Source organism: Stomoxys calcitrans, chromosome 3, assembly GCF_963082655.1.
Source record: "Stomoxys calcitrans chromosome 3, idStoCalc2.1, whole genome shotgun sequence".
Taxonomy (NCBI): domain Eukaryota; kingdom Metazoa; phylum Arthropoda; class Insecta; order Diptera; family Muscidae; genus Stomoxys; species Stomoxys calcitrans.
In genome coordinates this window covers 189,062,681-189,074,583 of record NC_081554.1, presented here as the reverse complement: position 1 = coordinate 189,074,583, position 11,903 = coordinate 189,062,681, and the positions used below count along the sequence as shown (strand labels likewise).

The 11,903-nt window shown below is 39.4% G+C and overlaps 2 protein-coding genes across 3 annotated transcripts; both read right to left on the bottom strand.

Moving 5' to 3' along the window:
• Positions 1 to 2,670: 2,670 nt before the first annotated feature.
• Positions 2,671 to 3,751, bottom strand: LOC106082060 (cilia- and flagella-associated protein 20-like). Of its 2 annotated transcripts, none has more exons than XM_013244369.2 (3): positions 3,621 to 3,751; positions 3,373 to 3,567; positions 2,671 to 3,104 (listed from the first exon to the last, which is right to left on the bottom strand). In XM_013244369.2, exons 1-3 carry the CDS (start codon positions 3,699 to 3,701, stop codon positions 2,739 to 2,741), a joined length of 642 nt encoding a protein of 213 aa, XP_013099823.2. In that variant the 5' UTR covers positions 3,702 to 3,751; the 3' UTR covers positions 2,671 to 2,738. The 2 variants fall into 2 exon arrangements, with proteins under 2 accessions (XP_013099823.2, XP_013099824.2); XM_013244370.2 differs by having other exon boundaries at positions 3,373 to 3,552.
• A 2,313-nt stretch (positions 3,752 to 6,064) lies between these two features.
• Positions 6,065 to 6,702, bottom strand: LOC106082061 (protein Mabiki). Its single transcript, XM_013244371.2, has one exon. The coding sequence runs from the start codon at positions 6,679 to 6,681 to the stop codon at positions 6,094 to 6,096; it is 588 nt and encodes a 195-aa protein (XP_013099825.2). The 5' UTR covers positions 6,682 to 6,702; the 3' UTR covers positions 6,065 to 6,093.
• Positions 6,703 to 11,903: the final 5,201 nt, after the last annotated feature.

The following is an 11,903-nucleotide window of genomic DNA, read 5'->3' as shown; positions in this document are numbered from 1 at the left end:
GTCAAATCGGTAGATCGGTTCATGTGGAAGCTATATCAGGTTAGAGATCGATTCAGACCGTACTTGGCACAGTTGTCATAACAGAACACTAAGTGCAAATTTCAGCCAAATTGAACAAAAATTGAGGCTTTCAAAAAGCCAAATCGGAAGACCGTTTTGGACCTATTTGGCACAGTTGTTGGAAGTCATAACAGCAAACTATGTACAAAATTTCAGCTTAATCGTATGAAAATTGAGGCCTCCACGGTCTCAAGAAGTAAAATCGGGAGATCGGTTTATATGGGAGCTATATCAGGTTAGAGACCGATTCAGACCGGTCCGTACCGACCGTACTTGGCACAGTTGTCATAACCGAACACTAAGTGCAAAATGTCAACCAAATCGGATAAAAATTGAGGCTTTCACGGGCTCAAGAAGTCAAATCGGGAGAACGGTTTATTCGGCCGGGCCGAATATTATATACCCTCCGCCGTGGATCGCATTTGTCGAGTTCTTTGCGTGGTATCTCGTTTTAGCAAACAAAGAATAATGGATAAGAATTTTTATGCTATTCGAGGCATATCAAGTTATAGTCCGATTCGGACCATATATGAAATGAATACTGAAGACCATGGTAGAAGCCATTGGGTAATATTTCATTCCATTCGTATAAGAATTGCGTCTTGTTGAAGTTCAAGAAGCATAATCGAAAGATCGGTTTATATGGGAGCATTATCAGGCTAGAAATCGATTCAGACCATATTTGCCACGTATGTTGAAGGTCATGGGAGAAGTCGTTGTACAAATTTTCATGCAAATCAGATAAGAATTGCGCCCTCTAGAGGCCTAAAAAGTCAAGATCCCAGATCGGTTTATATGGCAGCTATATTAGGATATCTACCGATTTGAACCATATTTAGCACAGTTGTTGGAAGTCATAACAACACACCTCATGCAAAAATTCAGCCAATTTAGACGAGAATTGCGCCCTCTAGAGGGCTAAGAATTCAATATCCCAGATCGGTTTATAAGGCAGCTATATCAGTTTATCTACTGATTTAAACGATACTTAGCATAGTTGTTGGAAGTCATTACAAAACACTAAATGTAAAATTTCAGACAAACCGGATAAAAATTGCGCCCTCTAGAGGCCTAAAAGTCAAGATCCGAGATCGGTTTATGTGGCAGCTATATCAGGTTATGAACCGATCTGAACCATACTTAGCACAGTTATTGCAAGTCGTAACAAAACACTTTGTGGCTCAAGAAGGCAAGATCACAGATCGGTTTATATCCCAGCTATATAAGGTTGTAGACCGTTTTGGACCATACTTAGCACAATTGTTGGAAGTCATAACAAAACACTTCATACACAATTTCAAACAAATCGAATGAGAATTGCCCCCTAGTGGCTCAAAAAGTAAAGACCTAAGATCGGTTTATATGTGAGCTACATCAGGTTATGAACCGGTTTGAACCATACTTAGCACAGTCATACCGAAACACACTTCTGCCATAACGGATAGGAATTGCTCCTTCTTGAGGCTCAAGGAGTCAAGAACCCAGATCGGTTTATATGGCAGCTATACCAGGTTATGGACCGATATGAACCATACAAAGTACTGTTGTTGGAAGCCATAACAAAGTCATCGGATGAGAATTGCACCTTCTAGTAGCTCAAGAAGTCAACCCAAGGTCGGTTTATATGGCAGCTATATCAAAATATGGACCGATATTACCCATTTACAATCCCAACCAACCTTCATTGATAAGAAGTATTTGTGCAAAATTTCAAGCGGCTAGCTTTACTCCTTCGAAAATTAGAGTGCTTTCGACAGAAGGACATAGGGACTGACATGGTTAGATCAGCTTAAAATGTCATGACGATCAGGACGCATATTTCGCGATGTTACAAATGGAATGACGAAATTAGTATACCCCATCCTATGGTGGAGGGTATAAAAATCCAATTCTATGGAAAATGATGGTAAGCCAATTTTTTTCTATAGATCTTTAACAAACAACAGAGGAATTGGTTACAAACAACATACCATTGGCAGATATTTCGATGTAGGGTTAGTGTCCTTCTTCGTTATGCCGGAAAACACGATAGCACTGATGAAGGGCTCCAAACAAGCATTGAAACGTTTGCTAATAGTAAGTCCGCCTGTTGTCTGTAAAACTTCTGTATAAAAAATTCTCAACATTTTTATCTATCTTTTCCATTTTGAGGCCTGGTTGGAGCCCTTCATCAGTGCCATAAAACACAATACCACTGATGAAGGGCACCAATCGGCCTCGAAATGGAAAAGATCTATGTTCAACCCATGCATTTTGCGCCATAAGCGTACATGCTAACCTCTGCACCGTCCTGGGAAACATATAATGGAAAATTTCCCAAATTGTATATATTGTGGAAAATTTTGAAGTTTGTTGAGGCTTCATATTAATCAAAGTTTGATTTTCATAAAAAAAATTTTAAAAATTGATTTTCATTCAAATTTAGCCAAAAATTAATTTTACTCGTGTAGCTCCATCCAGCAAAATAAAATGTTTGCCCTTAGCCATTAAAAAAAATGTTTGCCTAAAGGTACCAAATCCTTATAGCATTTTGCTTTACGCCCTAATAACTTTACCCCTATTTGATATTTTCTACCCTTCTCTCCAAAACCATAAAAGTGATCCACAGAGTAAATTATAAAAATCTATTTATAAAATAAAAATCTTATTAAAAAGTTTTCATAGCCACTATTCAAATTTTACTCCCCCTTTTCTGTTTCCTCATTGGCTATTTCATCACCATCAGTTTTTTGCTCTGGTCTTTCAACCCCATTGGTCTTTGGCTTCTTTAAGAGACAATATTCTGGGGGTAACTCTGATTCCTTGCAAGGTTGATGGGTAAAATAAATTCGTCTTATGCGTACATTTGCATAAATCTGCAAGCCAAGAGTCTCGACATAGTTGGTACCATAGATACGATTTGTAAAATCGGCCAAATCCAAATGAAGTCGAATCCAACCGTGTGACATGGCCAAGGGCATGCAGGCACAATGGGGTTGCACTGAAGCATGGTTTTCAAAATTCGAAAAACGAAAGCAACGCAAGAAATGATGGTCATCGATGAACTATAATTTTAAGCAATGCAAAAATTTTAAAATGTTTCTAGATGGACAAATCTTAGCTTTGGTTAAAATGCAGTTTACGGAGAAAATTACAAAAAATCCTTTAATTTGAGTCCCATATTGCCTATATTTCGTACAAATTCACTTAATGCGGAATAGCTGGTTTGGGGCCCCCAGGTCGATACCCAAAAACGGACTTTTTTTCTTGGGGGGTTATGCAAAAATTTGGATTTTTTGTCATTTTCTCCGTAAAGTGCACTTTTGCTCTTACCTTTACTTCAAAGGCAAAACGTTGATGCAGATTCTTAATAAGCAACACCAAATATTGCCACTTAATGCCCAATCTACGGCGCGTAGTTATATACATGGTGTTAGCATTGCTGCCTATGATATCCACAACCTTTGATTTGATATCTTCGTCCATAACCCGTTTCCAGTAACCATTTTGTGCCTGTTTAAATTGTGACTTAATGAATAGCTAAGAAAATAGAATGTCCTAAAGAAGCTACATATACTCACATAAATGGACCAACTGGCCAATGGGTGGTTCACACTGCTGTCCAAGATATTAGCACAACTACTATCTTGTGTGGTATTCATAGGGAAGAGAGAATTAAGGAATTGAATATGGAAATGTATGATTTTTTTTATTTCTTTAAGGGAAAACAATGAGTATGACAACTTTTTCAAGTTTAAAATTGTAAAGGGTAAGTATTTTTTTCTTAAAAACAAGTAAAATCAGGCCGAATCGTGAGTACCCACCTCCATGGTTTCAGTTCAGTATTTTACAAACAATCAAATCGCGAATTTGTTGCGGCTGCTATGGTCATAGCGGAGAATTGGTATTAAGGGGGCATATAGCAGTATATAGACCGATTCGAATCATACTTGACACACATTTTGAGTTGAAGAGGGCAAATCCGGGCATCGCTTTATATGGCGGCTGTACCACAGACCGATTTGGATCATGCTTGGCATGAATATCGGATCTTTGTACAAAATTTTGTCAAATTACATAACAATTGAGGGTTTTAGGGGCTCAAGTAGTCAAACCCGGGAAAAAGTTTATATTGGGGTACTATACCGCAATAATGTTGGAAGTCAGCACATAACTCTTTGTACTAACCTTCAGCCAAATCGTATTAAAACTAGTGAACAGGTGAAAATTTAGACCTCTAGGAACACAAAAAGTCAGATGCACCAAATATGGGGGTATATAGACCGATTCGGATCATGTTTGGCATGAATGTTGGAAGTCATAAAAGAAGTGTTTGTGTCAAATTTTAGCTAAATTAAATGAAAACTGAGGCTTCTAAGGGCTCAAGAACTAGAATTTGGGAATCGGTTTATATGGGGCTATATCAGCTTATAGACCGATTCGTATCATACTCGGCACTGACGTTGGAATTTAGAATGGAAGTCTTTGTGCCAAATTTCAGCCAAATCAGATGAAAATTGAGGGCTCTAAGGGCTCAAGAAATCAAAACTGAGGATCGGTTTGAATGGAGGCTATATCAAAATATGAACCTATATGGCCCATTTGCAATCTCCAACGACTTATATCGATGAGAAGTATCAGCAAAAAATTTGAACGCGATACAAAATTTGCGCTCTAAATACTAACAAGTGGAAGCCACCGTAGCGCAGAAGTCAGCATGTCCGCCTATGACGCTGAAGGTCTTGGTTCGAATCCTGGCGAGAACATTAGAACATTTTTCAGCGGACCGTACTTGGTACTGATATTAGAAGTCATAACACTTTTGTCTACAACAGCCAAACCAAGTATGGCCCCAATCATAAGTTGTTCATAACTTGGTATAACTAAAATAGCATAGCAATTCTTGTCCATTGTCTTTCTTTTGTCTAGAAAGAGATACGGGGCAAAGAACTTGACAAATGCGATCCATGGTGGAGGGTGTATAAGATTCCTGTTTTTGTTCTGATGGTCTCGCCAGTATTCCAACCCAGGCGTTCAGCGTCATAAGCGGACATGCTGACCTCTGCTCTACGGTGATCTCCACTTGGGGTGCTGACTAGAAAACCCGGCCGGTCAGTGATAAGTTATGGGCCAGTAAGGTCTCCTCCTCATCTGGGTGATACGCAGTGTTATAATATTTAGATCTGCCAGAATACCGCTCTTCAAACTGCATTTCTCATGTGGACCACATTCATCTGGAGACTAAGATACTACCCTAGCGAAAACATAACTACATGCTGTCTAAGCAATACCTCCGAGGCTATTATCGCAGGGACCATCTCCAAATCATCATCTTGTATATATGTATCCAGCGCCCTGAAGTCTCAAGGTGGATATTCATGACCAAGAGCGAAAAGTTTATTGAGAACCTCAAAATCAAGCGGGTCTGGACAACATTCATGCAGATCCGGTGAGAAGCACCCGGGTGAATCTTGCCTTTGGAGAACGACCGGCACCCATTGCATTTGAGGTAATTGACCTACCTCGGCAAACCAGAGTAGTTCTGGCTCAATTACAATCCGGCAAATGCAGCCACCTCTACTCCTAAAAAGCAAGGATTGGATGCCAACATGCAAGATGCGCGTCCCGATTGAGACATGGGACCATACGACACACGTCACCTGTTTAACTGCCCAGCCAGACCCCCTCGACTCAGATCTCTCTAGACACAGCCCACCTTAGTGGCAGAGTTACTGGATCTGGATACTCAACTGAACCAAGCAGACGAAAGATGGAACACACCACACTGCTACAACGACAACCACTTGATATCCAATAGCACCAAAATTTAACTGGCAATCATTTGAATTTTTTGTCAGTTCCTTAGAAAAAACTTTTTATATAAATTATGAAATGAAATAAATATTATTTTTATTATTAAATTAATCTTAAATCTATTATAAATAATCACAGTAAAATGTTTATAACAGCAATTTTCATAGGCTAATCTTTCTTAAAGTTCTAAATTTGATCAACAGCCATGTCAATGGTATCTCATGTCAAAGTAGGAATCCTTTAATGCCTTTGCTGCCCAAAAACAAACAATTGTTGTTGCCTTTGCAAGGCCAACTCTTGCAAATGTCTCAAATATAAAGCAGCTCTCACAGACTGTTCCATCATTGCAGCATGTTGCTGTTGATATATCAAATATTGTTGTTGTAGCATTTGTTGTTCAGCTTGCTGGTTGCGACGATTGATAAGGCAAGCCAGAGTGTTGCGATTACGTCTAAGTTGTTCTTTTTCACTGCGTGGTTTAACAGCATATTGGCGCACCATATTGGGGTTATAGTTTAAAACATTTGAGGGTATTTCGCTAAGAACTGAGGAAGACACAGCTTTTTCTTTTGTTGACTGCAGAGCTTTGATTTCCTCTTTATTCTCCCAGGGTCTGAATAAAGACTTGGCTGGCTTTCTCTTAGCTGGTGGTTCTTGTGAGTTACATTGATGAGCCGTCCTCAAAATATTTTCAACTGTCATCTGATTTTCTTTATCCTCCATAATGCCAAATGTTCTCTTCTTCAGATGGGCTCCAAATTTCTTGTGTTTGTATTCCTCCGCTTTAAATTGGAATTTCTTATGTTGATATTCTTGTATGTCAGACATTTTTAATATTTTGTGATATATCTGCTATTAGATATGAATCTGTTGAGTTGTATTGAGTAAATGATGTTTGGTTATGGCAGTGGCAATTTATATATAGGAAGTGCATTTTTACCTGTTTCCTTTGAGGTGTCACATATGACCTATAAAGGTATGGAATGTCATCCAACATACTGCCCAAATGTGTAGCTAGGTGCACAATTTTTTTAAACTACCTGTACCTTAATGACCTAGGCATGCCGAAAGGTCCTGGGATTTACAATGTCCTTAAAAAACATGATCACAAAACTTAAGCCTGGTGTTTATTGCTAAAATAGAAACTGCGCCATAAACATTTAGGCCACGGTCCGGATGGAATTTTTTGCATGAAATTTAATGAGTACCTGCAATAAGGGAAGCGCCAAATCCATTGAAGGTTGTATAACTGGGATTATATTTTAAAACTTGGATTTAAATTTAAAAGTTTGCTGAAAGTATAACGCTTTTCCAGATGTCGTATACTATAAGATGACTCAAAGACAGGCTGAGGACAGTTTTAAGATACTCGACTGATGGTAGCTAGAGATTCTTCAGCAACAGTGTAGTGATTCCGTTGGGGTCCATGGCCTTGGATGGCTTGGCGCCACGTATGACATTCATGACATGGTAAATTGCGATGACTGTCCTTCATCTCAGAGACCACGGAGACCACGAATGGCTCTCCTGCTAGCCCTATCATCTCGGCATACTCTATAAATTGACGATTGAACAACCTCGCGCATCTCTTCGGGTCAGTCGCCAAGAGTGACTGAGATTCGGTCATCCCTTCCACCCGGGTTTCGAGAGTTGCCAAAACCGGTACCATATTTACATTGCTCCAAGTGTTCCAGCCACAGATTTCGCTTAAATATGTCGTTGATCAACGTAAAAATCTAAGACGATCTAGCCATGTCCGTCCGTCTGTTGAATACACGCTACAGTCTTTAAAAATAGGGATATTGAGTTGAAACTTTGCACGGATTCTTTTATTTGCCCATAAGCAGGTTAAGTTCGAAGATGGGCTATATCGGTCTATATCTTGATATAGCCCCCATATAGACCGATCCGCCGATTATGGGTCTTAGGCCCATAAAAGCCACATTTATTATCCGATTTTGCAGAAATTTGGAACAGTGAGTTGTGTTAGGCCTTTCGACATTCTTTTTCAATTCGACCCTGATCGTTTTAGATTTGGATGTAGTTACCATATAGACCGATCCGCCGATTTAGGGTTTTAGGCCCATACGAGGCTCATTTATTATCCAATGTTGCCAAAATTTAGGACAGTGAGTTGTCGGTCCAGATTTGGATAAAGCTGCCATATAGACCGATCTCTTGATTTAAGGTCTTGCGCCCATAAAAGGCGCATTTATTGTCAGATTTTGCCAAAATTTGGGACAGTGAGTTGTCTTAAGCCCTTCTACATCCTTCTTCAATTTGGCCGAGATCGGTTCAGATTTGGATATAGCTGACCGATCTCTCGATTTTGGCCCCATAAAAGGCGAATTTATTGTCCGATGTCGCCGAAATTTGGGACAGTGAGCTAAGTTAAGCCCCTTGACATATTTCTGCAACATGGCACAGATCGGTCCAGATTTGGATAAAGCTGTCATATAAATCGATCTCTCGATTTAAAGTATTAGGCCCATAAAGAGCGCATTTATTGTCCGATGTCGCCAAAATTTGGGACAGTGAGTTGTGTGCCCATTGACATTTTTCTGCAATTTGGCTCAGATCGGTACAGATTTGGATATAGCTGACATATAGACCGATTTCCCATAAACAAAAAGTGCATATATATCCGTTCTCTACTTGTTAATGTTCACCCCATTCTAAGAAGTTTCTCGTGGAGGCCTTATATTCCGACTATTGAACCAAATATAATCTCCCTTAAATCGAAAGTTCAGTCTATATGGCAGTTATATCTAAATCTGAACCGATCTGGGCCAAATTGAAGAAGGATGTTGAGTAGGCTAACATAACTTACTGTCCCAAATTTCAGCAAAATCGGATAATAAATTTGGCTTTTATGAGCCTAAGACCTTTAATCCGCAAATCGGTCTATATGGGGGCTATAGTCCGATATAGGCCATCTTCGAATTTAACCTGCATATGGACAAAAAAGAATCTGTGCAGAGTTTCAGCTCAATATCTGTAGACTGTAGCGTGACGGATAGACGGTCGGATGGACGGACGGACAGACGGACGGGCGGACAGACGGACGGGCCGACAGACGGACGGGCCGACAGACGGACGGGCCGACAGACGGACGGGCGAACAGACGGACGGGCGGACAGACGGAATGACAAAATCAATATACCCCCATCCTTAGGTGGTGGGTATAAAAAGAATGTATCACTGTCTTTGATTCCTTTTAGTTTCATATGTTTAGTAACTAGACTTGAAACAAAATATCTATGAAATCTTAACCACCTTTCTTTTTGGCCCATTTTTTAATGCTCAATTTCTATGCTCTAACCCAAAGATTAAAAACCACAAAAAACCTTAGAAAAAACATAAGGCGTCATTGTTCATTTATTTTCTATATCTTAAATAAAAGATTAAACAATAAGAAAATGAATATTCAATGACAATGATGTTAAGAAAACACCTTTTCCAAGTGACACAACACATGGAAAACAGATCGTCTGGCTTGGTCTGTCTCTCTTTGATGATAAGTCGTAATAATCCTACACCCCAAAAGTAATCGAAGATTTTAGTCATGCTCACTGTAAACGTGAGCTGCTATAACAAGGCTAGCCTTAATAGGCTTAAAACGAACTCAGCAGCATACTACAGGGCTTTGTTGTCGGACTATCTGTTGTTAGGCATATTAGGCGATTTGAAAAACTCATATCATAGGCGGTAAAGTCCCTTTGACCCTCTCTATCTGCATCGCCATAGGGAGATTGGGCCAATTTATATGATCCTTGTATGCATAGTTAAGGCCGCGACATCTTTTTTGTCTCTTTCTCTCTCTCTGCGGCAGGTTTAAGTCGCCTGTCAGTGATTTACGATGTTGCCGATAAACCAATCTCGGGATTAGAAACCAAAACCCACCATTAAAGAGACACACAAATGTTTCCATAGAAAAACCACAAAAGGATTTCACCTTCAACCAAACAACTAGACAGTGACATTGATTATTGTCATACATAAGACAAATACCTTGGTTTTTTATCTCTCCCTTGTCTGTTTGCCTAAAGAGGCTAAACATTCAATTTGCACCTTTTCAAGTGCAGATCAATCTTAAAAGTAACTTCTAAAGGAAACAAAGTATTATAAAGGACCTTGACATTCATGCCATAAAACGCTTGCTTTCCATGTGTGTAAGTGTGTGTGTGTGTGTGGGCCTTGTGATCTTTATGATAATGAAAATCTCTTTGGAAAATGCAAGAACATGTTTTCAACAATGCAAAGACTTCAGATGAATCTCTTTTTTGTCCGACGTTTATCTTTCTACGCCTATCAATGCATAGGCTGCAACATTTTCTATTGTCCCTCATGGATGCTGAATGCCCTTTTTGTAAATTTTTCATTTTGTGTGTTTGTAGCTCAGCTAATTACTGCCTAGATGTCATCAGTAATGGTTCCTCCCCTCTCTTAACGGTTTAGTCATCCTTTCTTTTCCATATGGCAGGGTGTGTTCGAATGTGTGTCATTTCTTGTCCATGGCTTGTTAGTCGAACAATTGTTTTTTAATCAGGCATAAAGGATCTGTTATCCTAAATGCGACTACTGATTGCGGTAAAGGTAATGACATTGATAAATAGGAGGGAAGCTCTACATATTGTGAGACTTGATATATTTTATGGTATAAAAAATCTAGTTTTTATCCGTTATAGCTGAAATTTGGAACGATGTTGCTTTATACCCAAAATCACCCAGGCTGAAGAGAATCTATAATTAACTACATTAGGTAAATTTAGAACAAAAGTCATAGTCCTCCGTGAAGACTCAGGGGCCGTGCACCCTTACTTCGTTCCTGTTCCGATTTTGTCTCTCTTTCTCATCGTCTGGAGTCTATTTGCGGGAGAGCTGGCTTGGTCTTCCCAGAGTACATGAGTACTCTGGTTGTGCGTTTAAAGCTTAGTCTTAGTCTTAGTCTTAGTCTTAGTCTTAGTCTTAGTCTTAGTCTTAGTCTTAGTCTTAGTCTTAGTCTTAGTCTTAGCCTTAGCCTTAGTCTTAGTCTTAGTCTTAGTCTTAGTCTTAGTCTTAGTCTTAGTCTTAGTCTTAGTCTTAGTCTTAGTCTTAGTCTTAGTCTTAGTCTTAGTCTTAGTCTTAGTCTTAGTCTTAGTCTTAGTCTTAGTCTTAGTCTTAGTCTTAGTCTTAGTCTTAGTCTTAGTCTTAGTCTTAGTCTTAGTCTTAGTCTTAGTCTTAGTCTTAGTCTTAGTCTTAGTCTTAGTCTTAGTCTTAGTCTTAGTCTTAGTCTTAGTCTTAGTCTTAGTCTTAGTCTTAGTCTTAGTCTTAGTCTTAGTCTTAGTCTTAGTCTTAGTCTTAGTCTTAGTCTTAGTCTTAGTCTTAGTCTTAGTCTTAGTCTTAGTCTTAGTCTTAGTCTTAGTCTTAGTCTTAGTCTTAGTCTTAGTCTTAGTCTTAGTCTTAGTCTTAGTCTTAGTCTTAGTCTTAGTCTTAGTCTTAGTCTTAGTCTTAGTCTTAGTCTTAGTCTTAGTCTTAGTCTTAGTCTTAGTCTTAGTCTTAGTCTTAGTCTTAGTCTTAGTCTTAGTCTTAGTCTTAGTCTTAGTCTTAGTCTTAGTCTTAGTCTTAGTCTTAGTCTTAGTCTTAGTCTTGGTCATGTTCTTTTTTGGTTTTGATAAAAGTTGATGTCTCCGTTTGTCCTATCTCACCTGACGCGTCCACCTGTCCGGCTCTCAGTTGCCATCTCTCGATAGTCTTCCCTTATATGGCCCGTATATGATCCCTTTGAATCTCACACTCTCCTCTCTAGGGGTTACATCTCGCGCTGCAGAGCCTGGTCCGCTTCATGGACTGTAGATCTTTCGGAAATTTTCCAGCTATTACAATGATATGGTCCTACGAGCCGCCGTCCTCTGTACCGAGAACACGGATTTTCTTCGGCAAGCTGTTTCCATTAAAAGGATTCGCTTGCTCGGGAGAGGTCCACCTATGTTTGTCATCAGTCAACTGAGTTGGCCCTTATCATCGCGGCCTTTTCCCGTCGCGTGCCAGTTTTCCAGTTTTTCTCTTTC

Excerpts from the sequence above, each read along its gene's own strand:
- LOC106082060 (XM_013244369.2), bottom strand. The coding sequence starts at position 3,701 with ATGAATACCACACAAGATAGTAGTTGTGCTAATATCTTGGACAGCAGT. Across the intron at positions 3,568-3,620 it reads TGGCCAGTTGGTCCATTTAT|TCACAATTTAAACAGGCACA; the intron begins GTGAGTATATGT and ends CTATTCATTAAG. Across the intron at positions 3,105-3,372 it reads GTTTTGCCTTTGAAGTAAAG|TTCATCGATGACCATCATTT; the intron begins GTAAGAGCAAAA and ends TTAAAATTATAG.
- LOC106082061 (XM_013244371.2), bottom strand. The coding sequence starts at position 6,681 with ATGTCTGACATACAAGAATATCAACATAAGAAATTCCAATTTAAAGCG.